Consider the following 27,722-nt stretch of genomic DNA (forward strand, 5'->3'; position numbering starts at 1 on the left):
GCTTGAGAACAATGGTGGCTGCTGCCCTCAGAGCAGCTTTGCCACCTCATTTCTGGGTTTTGCACATGCAGAATAGAAACAGCTGGGAAGGGTGTTGAGAGCAAGAGCAGCATGCTTGAGACCCAGTACAGCATACTTAAAGTGTCCATCCACCCCCTACCTTGCCCTGCCCTTCTCTGCCATGACAGCTGGGGAAGGAAAAGAGAGAGAGAAGTTGTGAACTGGCAACTGCTATGCATGAATCTGGGGAGAGGGAGTACCAGGCTAAAGGAGCAGGTTAAGGTAGCACCATGCAAATACATAAGTATTAGGTGACTGGCAGCTGTAGAATAAAAAAAAAGGCATTTTAAGTCCATCTGAACCATTTTTCTCCCCTAAATTTTAGGAAACACAAAAGTTTAAAACAATTGTTTTGGGTCCAGCAAAACATTTTGTTTGAGCTGAAATTAAACATTGTGTTTTGCTTTTAAAATATTTAAATAAAACTGACAGATTTAATGACAAAGCAGCACACTGAATCCAAGTAAAATGTTTAGTTTTAAAGTAGTGAAACATAATTTGATTTTTCTGTAATGTTTTTGTTGTTACTGGAGTAATTTGCCAAAATTGATATGAATTTGTAACATATCTTGTCCACCAGAATCTGCTTTTTTGGTGAAAGAGATATAGCCCAAGGCATTCATCTGAATCTAAGGTTAGAGCTCTTGGTACTCTTTACCCTGGTGCTTATCAGACAATAAGGCAGATCAATGTTTAAAGCGCCTAACAGACTAGTCTACAATGGAGCAGGTAAGCTAGTTAAATTATTCCTAAAGATGTTCATGCTTTCTAACAAAGCAAACTAAGAAAGTTACTGTGAAGCTTGCTGTTTCCAAACATATTCCTTGTAGAAAGAGAGAGAAAGAGAAAGACAGTGAGATAATTAGAGAAAGAAGAACTGCAAGATACTTGTCTAACATATTATGTCTATGGGAGGCTATCAGTAGTGGATAGAAAATACTGGTAGACCCACATCTAAAATAATTACAGTTGGGGAATTGGTAATAAGGCAGAATTTTCCTGCAGAACCCTCACTGTTCCTGCAGAAAGCAGCCTATGCTCAATACAGTCCCTCCTATCAATGGGCCCATGTACCCAGAGGTTCTGAGGGCAAGAACAAATCTCAAGGCAACTTCTTTGGTCTGTAGACCACTGTCAGGTGACAGTTTTTCTCTTAGATTGGTAACCCTGTATCCTGTCCTGTTCCCCTATGAGTACAAGTGGAAGGAATATGCTTCCTAAGTCCCCATTTTCTTTTTGCCCTCAATAAAGGTTATGCCCCATATGTACAAGGACTATTCAGTGGGCATTGAAATGTATCCACTTCTAGAGTAGAAACCAGCAGCTATTTAATGTCACATTGTAAATTAATGTAATATCATTATTAGCATGCAAGTCCATCTACTCCTATCTACTCTCTAGGAGTACATGTAGACAAATGTAAGGTACTTCACCTAGGGAGGAGGAATCCCCAGCACACCTACAGGTTGGGGGATGACCTCCTCAGCAGCTCAGCGGCTGAGAGGGATCTTGGAGTCATAGCTGACTCCAAGATGAACATGAGCCAGCAGTGTAACGAAGCCATCAGCAAGGCCAATCTCACTTTGCCGTGCATTAGCAGATGCATGACCAACAGACTGAAGGAGGTGATGCTTCGCCTCTATTAGGCATTGGTCAGGCCACAGTTGGAGTACTGTGTCCAGTTTTGGGTGCTACACTTCAAGAGGGACACAGAGAAGTTGGAGAGGGTTCAGAGGAGGGCCACTCACATGATTAGTGGCCTCTGTGAAAGACCCTACGAGAGGAGGTTGAGGGATCTGAATCTTTTTAGCCTTCGCAAGAGATGTCTGAGAGGAGACCTTGTAGCTGCCTACAAGTTTATCAAGGGAGGAAAACAGGGAATTGGAGATGCCCTATTTACCAGAGCACCCCTAGGAGTAACTAGGAATAATGGATGCAAACTAGTGGAGAGTAGATTCCAGTTAGACATTAGGAAGAATTTTTTTACGGTAAGGGTGTCCAGAATCTGGAATGGGCTTCCAAGAGAGGTGGTGCTATCACTTAACTTGGAGGTCTTCAAGAGGGGGCGAGATAGGCACCTGGCTGGGGTTGTCTGACTTCGGTCCTCTTTCCTCCCAGGGCAGGGGGTCGGACACGATGATCCTTTGTGGTCCCTTCCGACTCTACAATCTATGAATCAGCAGCTTTTCTTATAGTCTTCAGAATACAAAAGATCAATTCTGGTTCTGGTATTCAAGGTAACCAAAACAAAATGTGTGTACAACTGCATAACATAGGCCTAAATGATACATTAAGCTCTGATCTAAAACTAAAAGTAAGTAAATAAATAAAACAGATAAAGAAAAACAACAACAAAATAAGCTCCCTTACCTGTAATCATAGATATTTAAATAGATGCACTACTGCCTATGAGTCTGACACAAAGCCCATTCATGTATGTGTAAAACACCCAGGCTATATAGTCACAAAAGCTGAAACAACTGACCTGTTGGGCCTCAGGCCCTGGCCCTCTTGGCTGGAGCCTGCCCCTTGTTCATCTTAATGGGGTTGCAATTAAGGACATTCTGGTTTTCTGCTATTCTGTCCTCTATTGGTACAAAACTGGATGTTTTTCTCTTGAAGAGAAAAATAGAGGGCATAAAGGCATCTGGTTTTGTATCAATAGAGGACAGAGGACAACTGGACTGTTCTCTATGATGGCCACCCTAGTTGCAACAGGGCACCTGTTACTTTACAAGGAAAAGAGCTGCAGGGAGGGCTCAATTAGCAATCGGGGGAGACACCTGACTAGAAGGGGGGCCAGACTTAGGGTGTATATAAGCTCAGATCCTGAGCTGGGCAGGCAGTCTGGCCCTAGAGGCTGATGTAAGAGGAGCCCTGTACAGAGAGAGGCTCCTAATGGGCACTAAGAAACCCTGCAGGCAGTGCCGTAGCAATGAAGTTCGGTGTCCAGGGCAAAGCCTACAGCGGCAGCCCATCCTTGCCCTACACACAGATCCAGGGAGCACATGCCACCCCCACTCCCCATGCTTGCCCAGGAGCACATGCAGTGGCAGGAGCCACCCTCCCCTCATCCCCACGCTCTCCTCAAACAAGCTACTTGTGGTTCTGTCCTGCGCCCCACCCCTGTTGGCACTCCTTTGCTTTGGTGCCTGGGGCAGTCCCACTGCTCACCCCTCTCCCCTCCCCCCCACCTTGCTACAGCACTGCTTGTGAGTAATGCAGGCTTATGGCTGGGGTAACATCAACAGAGTAGAGTGGGACTAAGGGGAGGTAGAGATCCCAGCAATTGGTGGTTAGGGGAGACTATGCAGAGGAGGTGGTCCTAACAGGCCCAGGAGGAGGGGCAGAGGCCTGGGAGTTAGGCCAGAGCCCAGGAACAGGGCAGAGGAAGGATGGAGAGGCCTGGGAGTAAGGCCAGAGCCCATTAGCAGGGCAAACAAGGGACTAGAGAGCACAGGGCCCAAGGAGGAGCCAAGGGCCCATTAGGTTGATTGAGACTAAGGCCAAGGGCCCACAGAACTAATTGACAATAATTGATTTATTGGTAACACCTGTGAGATTTGGATGTGGCTAAAAGAAGAGATGAGGATGCCACAAAATTAGCTCTTAAGGTGACAAGTGATTAAAACCTAGCAAATGAGATTTGACTCAGGGCTTCCTGGGGAAGCCTCCAATTCTTAAATACACATTAACGTCAAAGCATGGCAGGTGAGCAGAAGGGGAGGATGCTTAAAACTCAGGGTCAAACAGGGGCTGAATAGCCACCAGGGGGCATCACAGCCATCCCTGGGGCTGGTCTTTGTTTATAGGGCATTATTTACAAAGTTCAGTTGTCACTGTATTAATAGTTCTCATATTTAAAGAGTAACCCAATATTCATTGTAAGTGATAACTTTAATCAAAAAACCCAAAGATGACCTCACCTGATATGGCCAACTCACCAGACTCCAGTAAAGACTAGAAATAGATGGAGGAGACAATATGAGGACTGCAAATGGATCAGTTTTAGGCTATGATGAAGAGTTCAGCTTCCAAGCTTTGCCAGCAATCCTACTGGGTGTCAGAGTAGCAAAATGTTATGAATCATCTTCAAGGATCTTGGTTTTCTCTGTTTAAAAATTGAAAATTCTCTGATTAAAACCCCCCAAATCCACGTTTTTCCATGATTAAAATGAAACACCACATTTTTTCCATTAATGAGGAAACCCACATTTTTCTGCAGCAAATGGAAAAGCCGGATCCATGGTTACCTTGTAGAATTTTGACCCAAACATTTCAGAGGCTGGTCTCCTGAAATTTCTTTCATCTTGAAAGGCTTTCATGACATCAGCTATTTCACAAGATTTCTACCACACTGTTCTCTGTTTAAACTGAAACTAAACAGGTCCCTGATGATTTTGTGAAACCAAACGAATGGGGCATGCCCAGATCCAGACATTTAAATATGAATCCCCCCAAAGTTAGGATTGCTCCTCTTTGAAGTTTATGTTTATACAAGTACTTTATATCTGTGCACAGCAGTGATTCATTTGTGTATGCTTTGCCGCTAACACCACAGGAATCACTTGAAGTTACTTTACTTGTGTCTCAAGAAGGATTTATAGATAGGAGTGAAAATAGAAAGGGCCATGCTGAAGGAATAAGATGAAAGCACATTTTAAAATCTTTTCAAAATTGTGAAAGTCTTTTCAAGACATTGTGGGGAAGGGTTACAACAATTCCCTACTTCCCAAAACAAAAGTTTCTCTGATATGCAAGAAAATATTTAGGTATGTCCACCTATATTGGAACGGCTCAAACTGAGTGAATACTGAGTTGTGCCTGATGATTTAAGCGTAGTTCTGCCTCACCTTTGTTAAAGGCCTTATTTCTTGAACAAGTAATTATTGTTGGTTCCTTAAGATTGACAGACTTCACTGCATTACAAATACTTTGGTAAAGAGACAGTGTTGTAATTTGTACAACACTGGAGCTATTTGGTACATTTAAAGGACAATATCAAGGGCCTGGTGTTGCACTCCTTTTGCAAGAAAAACTCCCCTCAAGTTAATAGGAATTTCATCTGAGGATGAAGTACAGAATAAGGTTCTATGGAAATACCCCCTTTGAATGTAGTAGCTCAAGCCAGGCAGGCTGTAACAGGGAGCCAGAGCTCCTGTTACTTTAAGAGAATGCAGCAGGCCAAACTGACGGTGGGAGGCTGTGGCAGCTGGAGCACAGGCCAGCCCTTAATTTAAAAAAGGGAAACTCCTGTGTGTGGCTGAGAAGCCACATAACAGAAAGAGGAACGGGACTTTGAGGCATATAAGCCCAGGGTCTGAGCCAGAGTGGACAGTCTGACCCTGCAGGAGAGGAGCAAGGAGAGGAGCTCCTAAGCAGGATGCTGCAGAAAGGGATTGACCAGTGCCCAGGCTGTCCCTAAGAGATGCAGCTGTAGAGCTAAGTGGGGCTTACAGATTGTGAGGAAGTTACTAACCCAGCAGAGCGAGAGGTTTTTTTGTTACCCAGCCTGTGGGTTTGCATTTATGTTCTGATTAAGAACCAGAGGACCAGATAGGAGGCCACAGAGGCGTGTCTGGGAGGCACTCAAGATTTTTAGCCCTATCAAGTGCAGGCTTCAACCAAGAGGGCTAGCGCCAATGCCCCAACAGGGTGATGGGGACAGTCTCCAGCTGAGAGGGCAAAGGGCTGAGGGCCCAAGCAGAGTGTAGGCTGGCAGTCTATAACAAAAAGTAACCAGTGGACTAAAGTGAAGCCTGTACAAGCTGGTGCATTAATCTAGAATAACATCTGAGAGGCATGGGCATTGCTGTAGGGAAGGATGGAAGCCATGAATAGCCCTAAGGTGACTGCTGCCCAGGGGTACTAGTGAGACGAGGAGGATTGCAGCTGAGTATCTTGGGGCAAGGTGGAGCTGGATTAGGCTTACTCAGGGACCCTGCTGGCAACCTCCCTTTTATACTAAGAATAATTACAAGGTGTGGCAGGTGAGGAAGAAAGGGAGGCACCTGAGGAGCTGGAATGGAGGGCATGAGTTGAGGGGCCACCAAGGAGCATCACGACTGCCCCCGGGAGCCAAAACCCATCTCACAGGTTTTTACAGCTATAATACTTTCCTAGACATTTTTCTTGGGTAGACTGTTTAATGCTGTAATATCTATGTAATAGGAATCCCCACAGCTCATGTGCACAAAATGGCACTAAGCAGGGTCTTCCTAAGCACAAAATAGATTCATAAAATCTGGCTCTTGATGCTGTCACAATCTTCCTGTATGACTCTGGGTAAGTCATATAGCTTCTCTGTCTCTCAGTTTTCTTATATCTAAAAGTGGGGGATAGTAATTCCTGCCTCTCAGGGATGCTGCAAGATTTAATTACCAGTAACTAGACGTTCTGAAAGAACGTTAAGAACTTGAGTTGAAAGACATGAAAGAAACGCAGACGTTACCATGCTTTAGGGAAAACTGTTACTATAAGCAATGTCTTTCTGACATCTTCAGTTTACATTCCACCTGAGGATTTCATGAACTGTACAATCAGAAGTCATGTTATGTCAGTTCCCTGTCAGCAGAGGATCTTCACAGATTTCCCTTAGAAAAAGGCACTTTACTTCTGGAAAGGAGGGCTGGAAAGAGATCTACTGGTAAATTCTTTTTTTACTCTTTCACTTTCTCTGGCACACAAAACAAATACAAAAGCAGTATTAGGAAGAGTACAAGCAATTCAGTCACTAGTTATCTGATGGCAAAGGTCAGGACTAACAATGAGCTTGTGACCAATTACTTAATTCATGACTTAAACTTAAATCACAGTATATGCTCAGCTCTCATTTGATATTTTAGTTCTTCAGACGGTCAAAGTAATTAAATGTACTGAAGGGGCTTCTATTTACATTACAGTCACTGAACTTTGAACCCAGATCAAGGTTTCCTGGTGCTGGCTCCTCTGATGTGTTCACTCCTATTTCTTTGATACTGAAACTGATGTGAGAGCAACTCTAGCTCAGCACACTAGGCATGGAGACAGTTTGGATATTGTTGCAGGGCACTTCCGCGCCCCGCTCCTAATAAGGAGGCTAACCTGGGGAAGGGGAGATGTGTAGCAGAGCACTAGGGTGCTCGCTACTGGTAATAGTAATAAAGGCAGTACAGGTGTGGGTTGCCAGGGCCCGAAGGGGGCAGGGCCTGGCCTTTATAAGCAACCAGGCTGAGGCAAGAGGGGGTTCCCTTCTGGCAGCCTGAGAAGCAGGAGCTCTGCTGAAGAGCCAAGCTGCCTGACCGGCTGCATAATGATACGGGGTAGAGAGAACCCTAAAGGAGGTATGATGAAGAGCCAGCGTGGTGCGGAGTTTGTACTATAGCCAGGAGGCTTATCTTGTGTTATAGCTGGTTGGTGCATGGCTTTATGTTTCTCTTTGGTTGTTTGTGTAATACTGGAGGACCAGGTGAGGCTGTAGGGGTTGGAGGAGAACTCAGGGGAGCTCCCCAGTAGCGTGGGAGGTTCCTGCTGCCCTGGGAGGGCACAGTAAGCTGGTGCCAAAGAGGGCACAGCAGTTTGTGTGCTGGAGAGTGGCACTGCATTTTGGGGTGTCCCAACCCCAGCCCAGTATGGGTGACATTGGGAGGAGCTAGTGGGGTGTCCCAACCCCAGCCCAGTGGGGCAGCATCGGGAGTAAAGCCTGAGCAGGGTATAAGACCCCTAAGGAGGGTCAGGGGGCCAGGCATGGCTACAGCCACCTGAGCCCTGAGCGCGGGAGCAAGGCCCCAGTGTGGGCAGGAAGCGCGGGAAGGGTGGGAGCTAGGCCCCAGTGCGGGCAGGGAGTGTGAGAAGCGCGAGCAAGGCCCCAGGAAAGGGGCGAGCTTATTGGGAAAGCCCCAGGAAGAGGCAAGCATGTTGAGCAGGCCCGAGAGGGCTAGTGAGTAGAGGGGTACCAGTCAAGGCGCCAGCGAGGGGCACTGGTTGCGTGACAAGCCCCAGGGGCGCCAGTCAGGGTGCAGAAAGGAAACTGACCAGTCAACATCCAGTACATCTGCGAGGCTTGGGGCGTGCTACAGGGGAGGTTGGAGGCACACATAGCCCATAAGGCTGCGGTGCACCAGTCACCCCATACAGAACAGGGAACAGGATAAACGTAGCACTGTGTCCAAGGGGACAAAAGGCAGCCTCCCTTATAAAATTAGACAACATCAAAGACATGGCGGATGAGAATGAGTGTGCTGGATCATCTACTTGGCATGGTAGGGGGGCGTTAGAGAGATCACGGCCGCTCCTAGGTCCCCACGCCATGACAGATATTTCCCTTAATGAATTTGTCACAACAGATAAGAAAGGAAAATAGGATCTAAAACTACTGATAACCAACTTCTACACAAAAGAAAATCATGTTGTAATTTTATAGATTTGTTGCTAAGTACCTACACTGGATTACAGATAAAGCAGAACTTTGCTAACTACCATTCTGTGTAACATCTGTGATTTATTTAATGGAGGAGGTGGGGGAATGAGACAGAAAATTCCATTTCCTGGTCATCTTTTCTACTTAACTTTGTATATCAAAACATATTTCCTTCAGTCTGTAACTTTCAGAGGTATGCTTGCTTTGCCCTATAGCAATGTTGTCAATAAATCATTGTGAACAATGAGTGGGTTGTAATTAAGCCAGCATAGTCTATAGCTATGTTATTTGTTATTTGATATAATAAGTTCTTGCATATAAATACTTTGAATGAAGGATGGCTGTGCTAAAGTTTTACAGACTTTATTCTCATCTGATTTCCTTTCTAATAAAAAGGTGCAGAGATGGTACTGACCTGTGAAAATGTCACAGAAATTAGTTGTATTAGTTAAGGTATACCATATGGACATGAGGGGGAAAAATGCTTGTGACCAGCAGCAAATATGGCAAAGAACAGGCACTGAAATTATCGACTTGTGCATAGATTCAGAAACAGCTACTGGAGTGGTTGTCAGCCATTTCAGACTCAAGCACCCCTGGAAAGACTAAGGCCACTCCTGAGAATGTGCCAGCCTAGTTTTCACTTTTTTACCTACAGAAAAATAATCAAGCATTTTTTTCTGTTGCAAATAACTCAAAAAGGACACAACCCTTGTCCTGCACTACTAAATTTGTTGGGTTCAAACGCTCTCCATAACCGATGGGGAAAATTGTTGGCTGTAATAAATCATAAATAATCTGGTGCTCTACGTCAAAGAGCAATACACATCCTCTGCAAACAGAACTGGGTCAGAGGAGGGACAGGCTGAGGTGCTCTGGGTTTGAATACAAGGGGGTTGGGAGGAAGGGACCTAATGGTGGTCCCACCTAACCAGGGAGAAGAGCTGGACCGGGAATTCTCAGGTCAGCTCACGGAGGCAGTTAAGTCGAGGGACATGGTCATCATGGGTGACCTAAACTATCCGGACATCTGCTGGGAAGAGCAGTCAGCCAGGTCTGACCGCTCACATAGGTTTCTAGCTGAGTTACAGGACCTCCATCTAACCCAGGAGGTGCAGAGTCTCGCCAGGAGAGATGCCTTGTTGGACCTGGTCCTTTTTTAAATACATAGCGGTAAAAAGAAGGTACTAAGTAACTGGGGCCTGCAGGACATGCTTGGTAATCTGGTAGTAGCACTGGATGACAAAGCTAACAGATTATTTTCTTCCATTTTTCTGAGCAGGGACAGGGACATCTACTCCACTGGGAATCTGGATGGACTCAGGGGAGGTGCAGCCAGGCCTAGGGTCAGAGAGGACCTAATTGGGGAACTTCTGGAGGGACTAGATGATGTGTTCAAATCAGCAGGTCCTGATGATCTCCACCCCAGAATGCTTAGGGAATTGGCAGAGGTCATTGCGGGACCCCTGGCACAGCTTTATGAGCACTCATGGTGTTCTGGCGAGGTGCCTGACAACTGGAAAAGGGCCAATGTGGTCCCCATTTTCAAAAAAAGGGAGGAAGGAGGACCCAGGAAACTATAGGCCCATTAGTCTTACCTCAGCCCGGGGGAAGCTCTTTGAGAAAATTATCTGGGAGCACATCTGCAAGGCACCAGCAGGGAAGATTATGCTTAGGGGCAATCAACATGGGTTCATTAGAGGCAGGTCCTGTCAGACCAACCTGGTGGCCTTCTATGACCGGGTCACAAAAGCCCTGGACGCAGGTGTTGTGGTAGACATAGTCTTCCTGGACTTTAGGAAGGCCTTCAAACATTGTCTGTCACCCCATCCTCATTAAAAAATCAGGCGACTGTGGTGTCGACGCCTGCACAGTCAGATGGGTCGCAAATTGGCTGGAGGGCTGCACCCAGAGAGTGGTGGTAGACAGGTCGTTTCTGACCTGGAGGGACGTGGGCAGTGGGGTCCCCCAGGGCTTGGTCCTCGGGCCCGCACTGTTCAACATCTTCATTGGCGACTTGGACAAGGGGTGAAAAGCACTCTGTTCAAGTTTGCAGATGACATGAAGTTGTGGGGAGAAGTGAGCATGCTAGAAGAGAGGGATAGGCTACAACTAGATCTGGACAGGTTATAGAGGTGGGCAGAAAAGAACAGGATGGGATTCAGTATGGACAAGTGCAAAGTATTGCTCCTGGGGAGGAAGAACCAGCAGCATACCTACAGGCTGGGGAACTCCCTTCTTGTCAGCACAGAGGCAGAAAAGGATCTTGGAGTCGCTATTGATTCCAAGATGAACATGGACCGGCAGTGTGGGGATGCAGTCAGGAAGGCTAACCGCACCTTGTCATGAACCCATAGATGCATCACAAGCAGGTTCAAGGAGGTGATCCTCCCCCTCCTTGTGACGTTGGTCAGGCCCCAGTTGGAGTACTGCATCCAGTTCTGGGTGCCGCACTTCAGGGGGGATGTGGCCAGCATTGAGAGGGTCCAGAATAAGGCCACTCGCATGATCAGGGAGGAGCAGGGCAGGCCCTATGACGAGAGGCTACGGGACCTGAACCTGTACAGCCTCCACAAAAGAAGGCTGAGAGAGGATCTGGTGGCTGCCTACAAACTTGCCAAGGGAGACCAGCAGGGAATAGGAGAATCCCTGCTCCCCCAAGCACTATTGGGAGTTGCAAGGAATAATGGCCATAAGCTGACTGAGAGTGGATTCAGGCTGGACATCAGTAGGCACTACTTCACAATCAGGGCGGGTAGGAGCTGGAACCAACTTCCAAGGGAAGTGATGCTTGCTCCTACCCTGGGGAGTCTTCAAAAGGAGGCTAGACAATCACCTAGCCAGGGTTGTTTGACCCCAGCACTCTTTACTGCCCATGGCAGGGTGTTGGACTTGATGATCTGCTCAAGTCCCTTCTGACCCTACCAACTATGAAACTATAAATTATGTTTCTTCAAAAAAAATCAGCAAATCATGACCAAAAATGTATTGACGATTAGTGAAGTTGCAAAATCAACTGCTCAAATATTAAGAAATACTCCTGAAACCTTAAATGGGCTGTCCTGTGCATATACGTTATTATCAGTGATTATCAAAATACTATTGTTTCTGTATGACCATGCCTCGTTCAGTGCGTGAAGGGGCAGAATTAAGTTTGCACAAACAATACTAATTCCAACATTTCCTAGCTTTTTGAATGCTTGACTTTTGGAATCTTAAACATGTTCTTTTAACATAGGTTTCTTCTACACTTTATGCATGGAGTTGGTAGTACTATCTAGAGCTAGTGCTGCCTCATCTCTCTCAATTTCAGTCTTTTTTTTTTTTTCCTTGTGGTTTGTAACCTTGCCTAACTAACATTTGGGATAAAATTTTGCATGTTAATTGTCCAACTTGGGCTAACTTTTGGAGCAAGGTAGAGCAAAAGAGGCTTGGCTGGCAAGGAAAAATGCTTGTTTTGTCTTAGAAGCTCTAGCATCTTAGTGCTTTGAAGTGGGGAACTGAACTTGGATTGAGGGTTGGCCTTGCACTGGGAATGTGGTGTGTGGTTTTATTCTCATGAAATACATATATTTGGCTGTGTTTGAAACCTTGGAAAAATATCTTTCATATTCCTGTTAGAGACAAGTTAAAGTTTGTAGTAGTTAAAATCTCCAACTTTTCCATTAAGTATGCTGCAGCCAGGGCTGCAATTGCTGCTTCTTGATACCAAATGCCAGAACTGAAACTAGGGTGTGCTCTCTCAGTGCTCTCCCTATAGTCATCCACCTAGCAGAATGGAGAGTACCAGCTGACTCAAATGCAGAGGTTGACAATAAAAAGATGGTGGTGGAAAGAGGAAATGGAGAACAGTAGCAAGGATGGAGGGAAAGAGGCAGGTGGTGCAGCACAGGTGCTTAAAGGAGGAGATGCGGGTTAATAAGGGAGACAAATCAGATGCAAAGTAGGGAGGCAAAAGCTTGGAGTTTGTGGGGGCTGGACTGGAATGGAGACAGGACTTGGAAAGTGATAGATGGAATGGGGCAAAAGAAGTGAAGCTTAGAGGACCGACCAGAGCAGACGTGACTCTGAATGTTGGAGAACCCAGAATGGAATTGGAAGTGTCACCATCTTCCCTCTCTCAAGCAAGTATCTTGTGACCCACAGGCAATGACTGAGGATGAGCTGAGCTGGCTCCTACAGTGAGTTACTCCACTACCTCCAGGGGCAGGAAGCTGTGCTGTACATCTAATCCTCCCCCCAACTTCAGTGGTTGTCATTTTCACACCTTCATGACATTTGGTTTTTTTTCTCCCCCCACCCCATGTAAACCAAGAAATTAAATTAAATAAAAAATTGTATTAGAAGCAGGTGAAAGTTAATGGTTATCTTTTTAATTTTAGATTACTTAAGCTTGCCTGTTTCCCATTCACAGAACTAGGGTAATATCATCCTACTAATGTATATGGGTATTCTGAATGTAAATTAGTTAACATTTGTGAGGCACTCAGACATATTTGCATAGTGAAGGTTGGGGGAAATTAGTAACTGTTATTTTATTTAGGGCAGGGCCTGAACAGCATGCAACAGGCATGTATACCACAAGAATAAATGGAGTACTGAAGAGCTGCTCATTCAGCTAATAACATCTAATCTGCGTGCTGCATGAGAGGTCACATGGAAAAACAATGCTAGGGCACCTCAAATGGCTACCAGAATTTAGGACCTAAACTTACATCACAGCCTACACTCGGTTCTCATTTGATATTTTAGCTCTTTGGAGAGTCAAAGGAAGAAGTGCTGGAGAGGCCTCTTTACATTGCACTCCCTGAAACTGGTGGTCAGCCCTCTGGATTAGGGTTGCCAACTCTGAATCTATTCCCAGAGGTTTATCACATGATGTAACGACATTAATGAGCCATTGCCTCAGGAAAGCAGATGCACAGTACTGTTACATTTTAAAAACTCACTGGACTACTGTATAAATCAGATTTAACACTCATTTTAATGAATACCCTATCATTTATCTCCCAGGTGACTCTCAGCAGTCTCCTGGAGATTTATATCTAACTAGCAAATTGCACGTCAGGAATGATGGGGTGGAGATGAGTGGGGACAAAGCCCTGCATCCCCCCTCCCCCCCAGCCCACTCCGGGTCCAGCCCCCTTCCCTCCCTCTCCCCACTACCCTGGGTCTGGCCCTGATTTCCCCCCACCCCCTGAATCTGACCTGGTTCCCCCCAGGTCTGGCCCTGTAAAGAGAGCTTTGTAACCCTACTGAAGTGCTTTCAGTGTGTGGTATGTTTTATGTGAAAGGAGTGCAGGCAAGAAGTTTCTTTGAGTAGATGTGCTAGCTTTTATTAGACTGAAGAGTTGGAAAAAGGTTCCTAGCCCGTTCTCAGGTGCAATCACCCTTCTTGAGGCACAGGAAGCCTCTACTGCTCTGTGAACTGGGGGTTATTTGTAACTAATACCGAAGGTAGAAAGTATCCCGAAGGACTTGGGGTGGGGAGCCCGCAGGCTCAGGTCCTGTGGCGTTTCTCCTGCACACACACTCCCTCACCCTGGCTGAACCAGGCAACTCCACCCATGCCCTCTGGGCTCTCCCCCAAGCAGGACAGTCTCAGCCTCGGTGAGCGAGCCTGGGCTGCGTTGGAGCAGACTGAGCAGATTCATTTCGGTGTTGGGTGGTAGAACCGGGGCTTGCTCCATCCACTGACCTGGTATTGTAGTGCTTCCAGGACCGGTGCAAAAAAACCCAGCTTCCTGGCCCTCAGCTCCGCCCTGTGGCGTTACAAACCCAGGGCTGATCCTGGCTGGACCTTCCCCCCGCCGGGCTCGGGCAGCCCCGGGAACGGCGCCAGGGCCTCCCCCGGCTGGAAAGCACCGGGATGCAAGCGCTGCCCTCGCTGCTGTGCTGACGCCGCTGACTTACCGCGGGGGGCGCGGCGGGTGTTTCCCAGGCGGCTCCCGCCGAGCGCGCGCCGCTTCCGGAGCATCACATGGCCCGTGAGCCGGCAGCCAAAGGTCACGGCTACGCCCGCCGCCCACCCGCGCTGACGGGACTCCCGCCTGGGCCGGTGCGCGGGAGGGCAGCACGGCTCTCCCCGCCCCTAGCGAGGGAAGCAAGAGGCCAACCTCGGCTGCGCCGCGGGGGGCAAGCCTTTGGCGCCGGGGGCTGCTCCTCCTCCTCCCGCAGGAGCGGGGAGGCCCCTTCCCGGCTCGCCCGACAGCTGCCCCGGCCCTTGTACTCCACGTGCAAGGGCGCCGCTGTGGCCCCAGGGCACGTGCAGCCTCTGCAGGACGGGCGCGCTGGCTCCCACCCCCCGACTCCGCTGCCTCATACGGGGCTTCGTAAAAGGTCGTGCGCACGGACTTCACAAAGACCCTCTAGAAACGTGGCATGTCGTTTGAGTGACCGCTGCCCCCTTCTAGGCTCTTCGTAATACTTCACACAATTATGCGAGCACTTTTAACCCGCATCCCAAAGTCACACTGTTGGGAAGCGAAAGGATCACGTTATTCGACCGGCTACTCCTTCCCTACTGGGCCTTAATAGGCAGAGCTAGCGGTACGGACGCATTCGTATGGCTCTTGCTACGAGTGAATGGATAGTCAGAACAGATGTAATCAACTGCGACAAGGGTAGCAACTGCTATTAATCAACTACCTGGGTAAAATTTCATATCTGAGACCATGTGAGTTAAGCCAATAAATGTCTGCTGGCATGTTAGCAAATAATACCTGCTGGGCAGGTTATTAATATTTGTATCTGCTAATGTTAGTATGTTAACATGTTAAATACACAAACATACATTATAGATTTATTAACCATTTATTAACACAAGTTTATATGATACATACCTAGGAATAATGCAGTCACTACAGAAAGACTTGGTTTAACCACTTCAAAAAAAAAAAAAAAAAAGAAAAGTTATACATAGGTTTCCCTTCACTTTATGCGGATTCTGTATGTGTGAATTTGCTCTTATGCAATGACCCTTTTTAGACCAAAAATTCATTATAGGTGAGGTAAATTCACTCTTATGCAATCAGTGTGGTAGAAGCCTCCAGTCAGCTGCTTTGTGTGAGTAACACACATCAAAATATAGGCACCTGTGTGGATCTGTGCTCCTCTCATTATCTACAGCATGCATCTGTTTCTGCCATCCCCATTATTATAACATTAGCCACCACCCTGTGCTTGCATGTACTACACTGTCTTGTAAGGAGTGGCAGAAATAGGTCTAGGGGTCAGTATAGTCAGGATTTTGGAACATATCCCTTTTTGTTACGTTGTAAAGTAGGTTTCCTTTATGCAAATTTAAGTTGTGCACCATTTTCCAGGAACACATGTACAGGATAAAGCAAGGGAAACCTGTAGTTTTTTTTCTGGTGTAGATCACACACACACACACCCCTACCTTGAAAATAACTGTACCTGCATAATTAGCTAGTCAGTTATCTACTTAATACCCAAAACCATCACAAGATATAGAGGCAAGCTCAGCACCACCTAAAAATGCAAAGTTTAAAATTGCACTTGCTTTGGCAAATTAAGATGTAAAGCTTTAATGCTGGAACTTCCTTTCACACAATGCTGCAGTCATTGTGCCATCTTCACCCATCCTAAAACCCAAACACTTGAGGTGGATAGCAAAAGAAGCACAAAGCAAGCATGAATTACAGGAAACTCTTAATATAGAAACCCACTCATACACCTCCATTCTGTTTACAAGGGCAGTTCCTTGCATCTCCAGTTAGTTCAATATGCAGATAATTAGATTTATACTTCAGTAGAAAACGCAAGGTGAAATGACTGTTTTATTTAGAGAGCCGTTTAGTTCTTACTCTTAATGTTGGTCAAACATTAAATTTGGTCTTCAGAAGCAAAGGAAAATTATCTCCCAAGACAGCCAGAGTATTGGATAGCATTAGGGCAGAAGTGCTCTTGTGCAACATCCAAAAGGAGACTCCAGAACAGGGAGGCAGAAGCTTGGTCCAAAACCCAGAGGTGATATTTAAATTTAGGATATAGTCAGACATGAGGAGAAAAATATGTGGGCTTCCACGGGAGGTGGTGCTCTCCCCTACCCTGGGGAGGTGGGTCTTCAAGAAGAGACTGGACAAGCACCTAGCTTGGAGAAGCTTTCCTGCCCAGGGCAGAGGGTCAGACTCAATGGCCTAATGAGGTCCCTTCTGACCCTAATATCTATGAATCTATCCGTTTCTGCCTGTGCAAGACTGTAAATCCCAGTTACCATGTTCCTTAAATATGGATACACAGTTCAATAAAAATGGCACTAACTGCTTAAAGGCATTTAAAAACAAAAAAGTAAACTGGAGGTGGTTAAAGAGATGGAACGCAAAGTAAGAATGAAGACTGAGCTAGAGACTGTGCGCAGTAAGGGTACAGCAGATGACTTGCCTAGCAAAAGTCCTCTTTACTTCCTAATGATCCTTCTGGGACTACTACATACCAGGGTAGGACTTTTAGAAAGGGTTTCTCCCCATCCCCTCTTCAGTTTAAGGCATTAAAATGGTTGACTATGCTGTTTAGTAGATCTATAAAATTAAAAGAACTAGAGAGGTTTCATAGACATTAGGGCTGGAAGGGGCCAAGAAAGATTGAGTTCAGCCCCCTGCCCCAAGGGCAGGAAGTTAGCTGGGGTTAAAGGATCCCAGCAAGATAAACATCCAAATGTTTCTTAAAGGAGTCCAAAGTAGGTGCTTGCAGTTATTCCTTATGTCCAGCCTGAAAACAGTCTTGGAAAAGTTTGTGACCATTTGACCTCATCATCCCTTGGGGCACACTGGTGAACAGGTGTTCCCCCAGATCCTGATGTACACCCCTTATATACTTACAGGCAGCCACCAGGTCCCTCCCCCCCCACCAGCCTGTGCTTTTCCAGGCTGAAAGTCAGCCTCTTATCACAGGGCCTGTTCTCCTGCCCCCTGATTGTGCATGGGGCTCTCCTCTGGACTCCCTCAAACTTCTCCACATCCTTTTTAAATTGCGGAGCCCAGAATTGGATGCAGTATTCCAGCTGTGTCCTTACCAAGGCCAAGTACAGCAGAAAGATGACATCCTGGGATTTGCTTGAGAAGCATCTATGGATGCAAGCCAAAATTTTGCTTGCTTTACCAGCTGCAGTATCGCATTGGTGGATCATATTCATCTTGTGGTCAATCATGACACCCGAGTCCCTTTCAGCCATGATGCTAGCAAGCACAGCACTGCCAAGCCTATAAGCATGCTGTGGGTTCCCCCCACCCCCCAAGGTAGAGTACCTTATTTGTCTGTGTTGAATACCATCAAATTTTCATCTGCCCATTTTCTGAGCCAGCTGAGGCTGGCCTGGATCACCAGGCTATCCCTGGGGGTGGACACTTTACCCCAAAGTTTGGTGTCATTAACAAACTTGACCAGTCTGCTTCCGATACCAATATCTACATCATTAATAAAGATGTTAAATTGTACAGGCCAAAGGGTGGAGCCTTGGAGAACCCCACTAGTCACAGTGCACCATGATTATTTACTTCCATCTATTACCACTCTCTGGGTCTGACCTTGGAGCCAGTTCCCCACCCATCAGACTTTGGATGTGGCTGAGGTTGTAGTTGGCCAATTTTTCTATGAGGAGATCATGGGACACTAGGTTTTATATTTCCTTTGGAGTTTGTCTTAGTTACCTTGAATTTACTTGTAACTTCTTCAAATTCATGAATCTTCAGTTGTTTTTCAGATTGAAAACCAGATGTTTGTTGTACAATACACATCTTATTTCACACAGATTTGACAATTTAAAAACATTACAAAAAGTTGAGGTAGCTATTCTTATGAAGTTATTTTGAAGCATGGTTCTATTTGGAAGATCTCTAAAAATAGCTGTAGTCTCTGTGATTATTTCCTGATTTAATAAAAAGAGATATATAGTTGAAGCTTCTACAAGACAGATGAAAGTCAAGTTGTTGATCAGCAGGTCAGAGAATATTTTCATTTAAATACTAGGGAAGCTAACAGTGGGAGAGAACTACCTTGCTGGACTAATAAAATTTAAAATCAGGAAGCCAAGATATTATTAAGGGATCCCAATATTATTTTATAAACGTTTCTTAAATCTAACATGCATGAAGCACACTGAAACCTAGCATAAAAATCTTAAAAAAAAAAATTAAAAAAAATTTATTCTTCTAAACTGAACTTTGTTCTCCAAGTTTATGTGCATATAATAAGACAGCAAGAGGAACACCTGACAAAAATGCTTATTTCTTTTCAGTTCTTCTTCCACATCCCTGCCATCTCAATTATTAACAATTCATCTGCATACTTGAGTGAAATAAACATCTAAACTGAAATTTATCCAAAAGTTTACAATTCTTAAGGATCCATCTCTGTCTGTGGACATATCCATTATCTGGAGGCTGAACTGGTACCTCCACCATTAATATACACTTGCACAAATGTAGGGATTGTACTATAGGTACAACCTGCTACACCTTAGATGTTACTTTACAATGAAGACACATTGCAAAAAAAGTGAGATTTTATTTTAAAACAGTTTTGTGAGTAATAAAGGATTGATCAAGCTATTTATGTTCCTGGTTACCAATCCATTAAAACGGTTACTGAAGTGAAACGAACGTAGTAGCTACAAAATTAGAATTCTATTCAATGCAGAAAGGTATTGCATATATTTGTTTTTGTTATATATTGGATGGAATTGACCTACATAAAAGAAGTAGACTGAAGAGAGTCAAGTTTTCAAAATTTCTCTTTGAAAAAGATGGTATCTTACAGTACATACAAAAATACTCTGGAAATACATACAACCTCATTTACAAAACAGCAAATTAAACATTACGATAGAAATAACAGAATTATGCAGGAACTGAATCCCTCCTTGCTCCCCAAAACTTGAGTGTATTAAATGGGTACCAGGTATTATGAACATTGCATAATTTGTTTATATGGAGACTGATGATGGTCCTAAAGCAATTAATTTCCAGTCACTCTGAAAACCTGCTGTAGGGTTTCAATAAAACCCAAATACCCATTTCAGCATGTTTAGTTCGTGGAAGCGTCTTGAAACTGTAGAATAGTGGGACGGCAAATGTCACGACAAGTTTATGTATTTTGAGTGATTTAAAATGTGCTGCAGTTGTGGAATTTGCTTGTTGTTTCACTATGGGGGAGGGGAATAGAGGACAAATTGTTTGGAAGCAGTCTTAAGAACCAAGTTACACTAGATAATACATGCCTCCCATTTCAGTTTCTTTACCAGTGGGGTTTTAATGGTTGAATTTTGATTTGGTTTTTTTTTTTCTGTTTCTGTTTTTTAAACATTTGGGCCTCCATGGGAGGCAGAACATACAAACTTGTGTAGTGCATGGCTATGTGTTTAATACTGAAAAGCAACTGCCCATAGAAGCCAAGTACCACTGGTGACAGATGTACAGGATAATATGCACCAAATAGGAAAAAAATCCAAATTACAAGTATATCTACACAAAATGAGGAGAGAAGGAAAAAAGGTATCGGCACTTTCATTCACACTTCAAACCAGAACGTGGCTCCAGTGGCTAACAGAACATATTTATGTAGGAATTATTCTAAACCTTAAGTCACAGGGAGGAGTTTTTTGGGGGGTTTTTTTTTTTTTTGGCTTTTTCTAGAGTTTAACAAGTAAAGACCGTTAAACAAAGCTTTTTAAAAGAGTAATAAGGACTGCTGTTGCAAGGGTGTTCAAAATGAGAAGTAAACCCAGAAGAAACAAGCATGTAAACTAGAGAATTAAAAACCTCAGAGGCCATGATTCTGTAGATAGTGGCTTGTCAGCAGGCAATCTTGGAAAAGCTACACAGTAATGGAAGTATACTACAGCATCTGCAGGTCAAAATGTAGACAAAAAAATTGTAACTAGGTAATATTTCCAATTTGGTGATAACTCTCCACATACCTTTATGAAAGACTGCAACTACAGTAATAATTGGTTGTTTATGGAACCATTAAACAATTGCATGTTATCTTTACCTGAAGAGGCACAGCAATCACCGGTTAAGTGTTAGTCTGATGGACTTTTTAATGATGCGAATGTTATTTGTAGGAACAGGAGAGGATAAGTCAGGTAATTCTTTACTGGGAAGTCTCTACAATAGAAAAAAGGAAACGGAGCAGGGAAGCACAAAGTTTGTCTGGTAGAAAAACACAACTTCTTCAGCTAAATATACATAAACCCCAAGCCCTACATCAAACCAAGATGGTTGAAAGGTAATGGTCCCCACCACCTCACCTGTTAGGCCTCTAACACATTTGCAAGTAAAAAGTTGTTGGTTTTCACTGTGGTGGTGCTTAAGAGAATCTAGAGAAAAGGCACCACTCCCCCTGTAATCTCTCCCCTAAAAATACACTAAGCAAAAGGTGTAGGAAGGAGCAAAGAACACTAGTAGAGGGGAAAAAAAAAAAAAAATGCTGCTCAAAAGCATCTGGGCACTCTAGTCTCTTCTGGTCCAGGAAGAGGCAGGTATTTCTTTTGAGGTTTAATATTCTACTTCATGCTGCATTTTGTTATTCCAGCTTTACTTCAAAATTGGAATAAACATTTAAAATAAAAAAACAACCTGAAGTATAATATGAATTTGATTCAAGCTTTTGGCACTGAAGTCCTATATTGCACATGTAGTGACTGCCACATCGAGCTTTTCAGAAGAACATGATACAAGAGTGAAGATTCTAATGAGTGGGCATGTCTACATGAGACGCTAGCTACACAGCAGCTGAATAATACTGCGTAGTGTGTCACAACACAAATAGTGCTAATATGCTACTGCGCAGTAGCATTACTAAAAAGGCGATCACTAGCATTACTGTGTATTTATTTAGTACTTGATTATACCAATACTAAATAAATGTGCAGTAGCCTCTCATGTGGATGTGTCCAGTAAGAAGACGGTTTAGAAAGAAGAGGGTTTTTTTGCTTAGTTTTTCTTCTGAAATGGCTGAAACCTGAATGCACAAGACAAACTTTTTGAATTTGCAAAAAGTACAATCTTTCTCTGGTTGCATGCCTAAACCCTGTAGCATGACAATGTGCAAATGAGAATCTCAGTTAACAGTCAGAGATATATGAAAGGAGAAGACGACTGCACAAATAGTCAAATCAAGTCATGTGTATACAGTTACATTAATGAATGCAGAAAAATATTCTAGTTTTGCTTTACCTGTGAACATAAAGACTTAATAGTTAGTACCTGTGATCTTGATGTGCTGATAGTTGGAATAGGCATGAATTCCCCTCCAAGCTCATCCTAAAAAAACCCAGAAATTTTAGATCTTTGTAAGTGAAGTTCTTTTCTGCAGAGAGCAATGTCAACTTAAGGAACAGATGTTAATTAAGTGCCTGCTATATTTATATGGCTAATCCCTCCCAACAGTCTTAGCAGCCCCATATCAACACTTTTGAAATATAAAAGACATTTGACTATGTAAAGATAAATAAGAATTTTTTTTGTTTTAAAAACAAGGCAACACTTTTATCATAGGATGTGCCAACTTAATACTTTATCTGTACTTGTACCCTTTCCTCAGAGAGACTTGTGGATTCATAGTAACAAGTGCTTGAGCCTTTAAAATTGTTCGGCGTTTAACTGATTGTTTTTAATAATGTTGTGGTTATTTTGCCTCCACTTCAGGCTTCAAGAAGTGCCCAACTCTAGGTGATTTCCCCCAAATCCCTTTTTCTAAGTAGAAGCACAAAAATTTTAAATTTTGATACAAGGAAGTCCAATAATAATGCTAATAATAAAAGTGTTCTCGGAACAACGTGCCAAGTCACAAGAATGGAGAAAGCATGATAAAAGCAAAAAAGATAGGAAGAAAAATATTTTTTCATGTTTAACTAACAACACAATGAAGTATATTCTCGGTTTATATTCCAAGTAGAATTTAGATACATTTAGCTACCCTAGACAAAAGTACTCCAAAAACCAATGCTTCAGCTTACATTTTTTCCTGTAGATTTTCTCCTTACATCATCCTGTGGATTGCCATGGCTTCTGAATGCCAAGTCCAATCCAATTAACTGGAAGAACAGAATACATGAAAACATTTATGTTAGTGCTTAGGAACCCTAAAATGCAGGGGTTATACATTTTGCAGTTGGCAACAGTTAAGTATAGCAAAAGCTTTTACTATAAAAATGCAATCAAAGATACAGATCAAGTAGTCAATTATCATTCATACCTTTAACATGCACTACAAGTTCTTGCTTCAGAACAGATGACATCTTTTGAGTTTCTGAAAAAATAAAGCCCTTCCCCACCTCTCCATCTCCAACCCCAGCTCTTTAGCGCCATGAAAAAAGGCAGACCAAATTGGCAGAGACTAATTAAAAATAGTTAAAAAACACATTAGTGCTCAACCCATGGCAACTCTGATTCAAGTTTCTATGTAAACGGAATTTAACCTGCAACTCGGCATTCCATTGATTTCAGATCCTGATAACTTGCCAGGCATGCCAAATAGATATTTGTAAAAGGCTACCTAACAGTTGAGGTACTGTATTAAATATAGTGTGGAAATAAATTAAATTGCCATCATCACAATGTCTTTAGAATGCCATTTCCCACCCCCCAATGCATTTCCCCTTTGTACCTTCTAATGTAACCATCAGACAGAAAGGCTCAGTTGTGTAACACTAGAAGGAGTAATACATTCACATGCCTACCATTTTCAAACTCACCTTGGCATTTAATCATTAATATTTTAAGAAGGAAATTGCTTGCTTTGTCCACCCTCACCATTGTATGAGATAAGCTAGGCATCTCACCCTGTGGAATTCTAACCAACCAAAAAAACTGATTGCTTTTAGAAAGTTTCTTACATATACTTTGCTTTGGTACTATCAACATCTACTGGAAGTGGAGAGAAAAGGACTCACTTTAACCAAGCAGCATAACTAGTGTAGCCAGAAGCTCAAAACCTTTAAAAATAATTCTATGATCCATATAATATTTGGACACGCAACTCTACTCTGAGTTGCATGCATGCAGCTCTACTCAAGTCTCTTCTACTAAACTACAGAGCTCCTTCTGTGCTTCAGAGAATGTTAAGCAAAAGTAAAAGTCTACAGTGTTTGTGCCCTTTCACTAATAATGTAGAATAGAAGCCTGAAAGGGCTTTCCTTTCCCTACCTCCCAGCCCCCAACACAAATACTTTTAAGACAAGTAATTGTCATTAGTCAACTAAAGAGTTCTGAACAGTTTACTGAAATGCTCCATCCCTTTAGAGGTACTCAAATCTCCCCATCTGTCAATTTGTGATGCTGATGGTTCAAAAATTAAAGTCAGGCTTCTAAGTTTCAACACCTCTTAAATGAGGAATATGCATCCATGTCAACTGGTGTAGTATGGAGATTTTTGTGGTTAAACAAACAAACAAAACGCAAGCATAAAGCCAAAAATCCCTCAGTCATTATGTAACAAGGACACAAGCTTAGCTTGAAAGTTCTTTCCATGTTACACAGAGCATCAAGTTCGCTGTTGCTCCTATGAAAAAAAAAACTATAACACCTTTAAAATCAAAATGGCACAAAACCACCTGTTTTACTATTCAAAGAACTCACAACTATTACTGTTAATAATCATCAGCATCAGATAAATTATTTTTTCAGTGAATGAAAGTAAACATTCTGTGTTAAACTCTAGACTAAATCTGCAAGCCAGATTTTTCACTAGTATAAGAGCCTTATTAGGAATATAAATTACCTAGAGTTTACTTTGAATTTGTCTATATACACCTCTCCCCAACTCTGTCAACCTTTAATTATACGCTGAAGACATGCAGTTCTTAAGCTTTTTACCTTTTCTCTGTCCTTCAGTCGTTTAGGGCATTCTTCTGAGGAAGGCGAGTGAGGTCTCTTAGGTGCAACACTTTTAGTGTTCATTGTTGAAATGCCATTTAGATGCTGTTGGCCTCGGGCAACTTGAGGTGCAACAAGTCGAGGAATCACATTTCGTCCTACTACTGTAGGAATAGTGCATCCAGCTGGAGATGTGACTTTTATGGTGACTGTAGTCTCCCTCTCTATGAAGAACAAGCCTTTAAATTTAGTTATCAAAAGAGCTAGAAAAACAACTTATGTTTTCCTCACTACTTGAATACATACTTGAAGCAATAACTGGAATGGACAATCCTTTAACAGGTACTGATGCAGATACATCTGGCTTCTCTCTACTGGTAGCAACACTGGTTCTCTGGACTACAGCACTGCTGTAAGGAGAAATTTCATAGACTTACCTTTCAAAATAAAGTTCTAGTCTTTTCTTAAAAATCACTCCTAGTCATGCTACCCCATTGTTTTAGGGTTGTTTGGTGTTTTGTTTTTTTTTTGGGGGGTGGGGTGCGGTGGGGTGGTTGGTGTTAAAGATAAACAAAAAAAAGTAGTTAAGAATTGGACTAATGGTGCCCTTATTATGCATAAAAGCTTCCTTTTCAGACTTCAGATTTGAGCCTAAAACAAGTATTTGTATTAAAAAAGTATTTACATTAAGTTTATTAGGACAGCTCCATGCCCTGGTTAGTCCTGGTGCACCACTGGATGCTGGCAACTGGGCCAGCCATCAGAAATAGCAATGACAAATGTTGCATCTCCCACCCTAGTCCTGCTACAGAACTGCCAGAAAGGCTTTTATAATAAAAAGGTTACATAATAGTTCAAACCTGTCTGATTCTGCTGCTTTGTCCAACTTAATTATCTTGCTTAGTGAAGGAGAACAATATGGTGTCCCTGTATCTGCATCTCTGGAACTGTCCGAACAGATCCTTTTGGACTGAAGGCTGCCAGCATTTCGACTGATGTCCGGTATGCTCTGATAAAAGAAAATGAAAGTACAGAGGGTTTACAAAATGCATCTTCACATTTTTGGGTGTACTTGATTTTACAAAAGGATGGACTTTGATCATACCTTCCTCCTTTTCTGTAAAATTTCCACAGGCAAATAATAGTGAAGTTGCTTTCTCTTTACATGAGTTGCTTCAATCTTCATGCCTTCTTTTAGCATGTTGATATTATTTGCCTGCCTGTAAACTGTAACGTGCAATTAAACAGTTTAACAGTTAGTTTAAGCTCCAATTCCTTCAACCAAAATTACATCTTTGTAAAATTGCTTTGGAAAGAACAATTAAAAAGAATACACATGCTGCAAGCATCGAACTGGAAATCTTCCAGCATTCTGGAGCTTATTTAAAACTAAAGCTTCAGTAACAGAAGCTACAGCATCACAAATTCTTCCAAATCCAGGCCCAGTTCTCAAGAAGATGAGGACAGTGGAAACGCATGCTGGGAAGTCTATTTTATATCCAATCTAGTCCACGTAACATTGGTAATTTGTGTTATAACCTTGCCATTTAAGTTTAACATCTTTTCTATACAAATAACTGACTGCAATCTTTAAAACATAGTAAAAGCAAGAAGGATTTTTTTTTTTTTTTTGAGAATGACCAAAAATTGATTCCAATTCCTTGAATTCAAAGTCTAGTTATGGGCAAAACAAACAAGCTTATTGCAGGGTGTGGAGGAGAAGGGGACCTTTATTGCATGCCAGCTATTCTGCAAACATGGACCATGCACTGACTTTCCCCCTCCCATGACAGGTGAACAGTAGAACTGAAAATTTAGGTCTTCATTAGGCCCCATGTTTTCTGAAAGGTTGTATTTGCCCTGGTGACCAAAGATGCCTTGAAACTCCAACACAAATAAAATAATTAAAATGTCAAGCAATGCTGAAGTATAAGAAATCCAGTAAAGCTTCAGATGCCACAAGTATTCTTGAGACTGAGACCTGGTAACCAAACACTTAACCTGGTACCCACAGGTATTCTTGCTCACCAGATTTCTATTTAAAAAAGGAGAAAGGCAAACAGCATACCAGGAAAATAAGAACTTACATGCTATCAAATGTATAAACACATATCTTCTAGATTCAATTAAAACTTTGGTATTACATGTTACTAGAATTTAAAAGAGGGTCAAGTTGGCTTTGCCATTTTACTTGTATAGTTAGGGACCTACTTAACTCATAGTGAAACAAAGCTTTGTCCCAGCACAAAGAACCCATTTTGCAGTAGCACCACCCCTCAGCACTGACTGGCAGAGAGGCTCTAGGGTGGAGGGGGCGGGGGGACTGACAGTCTCTCTCCATGCCCCCTCCCCCACATTTATCATATCTGAAATCAAGATGAGGAGCTCTTTCCCATATGAGATGAGGTGAGGAGAGGAGAGGAGAGGGAGGGCAGGCAGATGCTCTGGTTCCAGCCCTGACCCAGGATTAGAGTTGCAGCAGTTGCCTGTCTTCCCACTGCCCTACGCACCATGTCCCCCAGCTGCATGGTATGGTTATTGCAGGTATTCTTCCAAGTAAGATTATTTTACAATGGGTAACTTCCCATTTTGGCAAACACTGGTTTTCCCATACATTCCATCTCTGAAAATTCATAATTCTGGAAGATGCATAATCTCAAATTAGTAAAACATCAGTCTTGTAAATTAGCTGACCAAGACTAGAGTAAAATACAATTTTACCTGTATCTGTGAATGACTGTATATCATATGTTAAATCAATACTAACGCTTTCTGCATTCTCCACTTTCCTAAAAATGATTCCAAGAAACCACATTGATACATAGTCACTCCTAAGGAGAAAGGACAAAAAAAAAAAAATGTATACAAGTTTACAAGTCTATGCATAAATACCAGCTTCCTTTGGGAGTCAAATTTTACCATGAATAACAAGGGGTAAGTTAAAAACATAAAAATTTACCTGTACACTCAAGTCATTTAAGGATGCAGTCTGTACTTAACTTATGAAGTGCTTCGGTAGACCGTCATAAATACAGAGTCTCACTAATTCTCAATATAGTTTCATAGTTTCTAGGGTCGGAAGGGACCCGAGCAGATCATCTAGTCCGACCCCCTGCAATGGCAGGAAAGAATACTGGGGTCAAACGACCCCAGCAAGGTGTTCATCCAACCTCCTCTTAAACACCCCCAGGGTAGAAGCCAGCACCACCTCTCTTGGTAGCTGGTTCCAGACCCTAGCCGCCCCGACCGTGAAGTAGCGACTCCTGATATCTAACCTAAACCTTCCCTCTGCCAGCTTGTGACCATTATTCCTGGTCACTCTTGGCAGTGCTCAGGGGAACAGGGACTCCCCCAATGCCTGCTGATCCCCCTGACTAGTTTATAACAGGCCACAAGATCCCCCCTCAGCCTTCTCTTTTGGAGGC

The 27,722-nt window shown here is 43.3% G+C and overlaps 1 protein-coding gene and 1 long non-coding RNA gene across 4 annotated transcripts in view; one reads left to right on the plus strand and one right to left on the minus strand.

The window, feature by feature from the left end:
* The first annotated feature begins 245 nt into the window (after positions 1-245).
* On the plus strand, positions 246-20,300 carry LOC109319576. The gene is made up of 3 exons (XR_002103546.1): positions 246-256; positions 7,881-7,883; positions 19,634-20,300. It is a non-coding gene; the product is annotated as an uncharacterized LOC109319576 (long non-coding RNA).
* Positions 19,772-27,722, minus strand: part of PAPOLG (poly(A) polymerase gamma) — a 30,086-nt gene continuing 22,135 nt past the window's right edge. For 2 of the 3 annotated variants that reach the window (XM_019549234.1, XM_019549231.1), the window contains 8 exons: positions 27,019-27,128; positions 25,403-25,524; positions 25,158-25,306; positions 24,604-24,707; positions 24,298-24,521; positions 22,440-22,517; positions 21,688-21,744; positions 19,772-20,586 (listed from right to left, as the gene is read on the minus strand). In XM_019549234.1, coding sequence (XP_019404779.1) covers positions 20,488-20,586; positions 21,688-21,744; positions 22,440-22,517; positions 24,298-24,521; positions 24,604-24,707; positions 25,158-25,306; positions 25,403-25,524; positions 27,019-27,128 — 943 coding nt within the window. In that variant the 3' untranslated portion in view covers positions 19,772-20,487. The remainder of the gene's footprint in view (positions 20,587-21,687; positions 21,745-22,439; positions 22,518-24,297; positions 24,522-24,603; positions 24,708-25,157; positions 25,307-25,402; positions 25,525-27,018; positions 27,129-27,722) is intronic. The other variant, XM_019549232.1, reaches the window with a different exon arrangement.

Source organism: Crocodylus porosus, unplaced genomic scaffold (genome assembly GCF_001723895.1).
Source record: "Crocodylus porosus isolate Cpor-Errol unplaced genomic scaffold, CroPor_comp1, whole genome shotgun sequence".
NCBI classification, from domain to species: Eukaryota; Metazoa; Chordata; order Crocodylia; family Crocodylidae; genus Crocodylus; species Crocodylus porosus.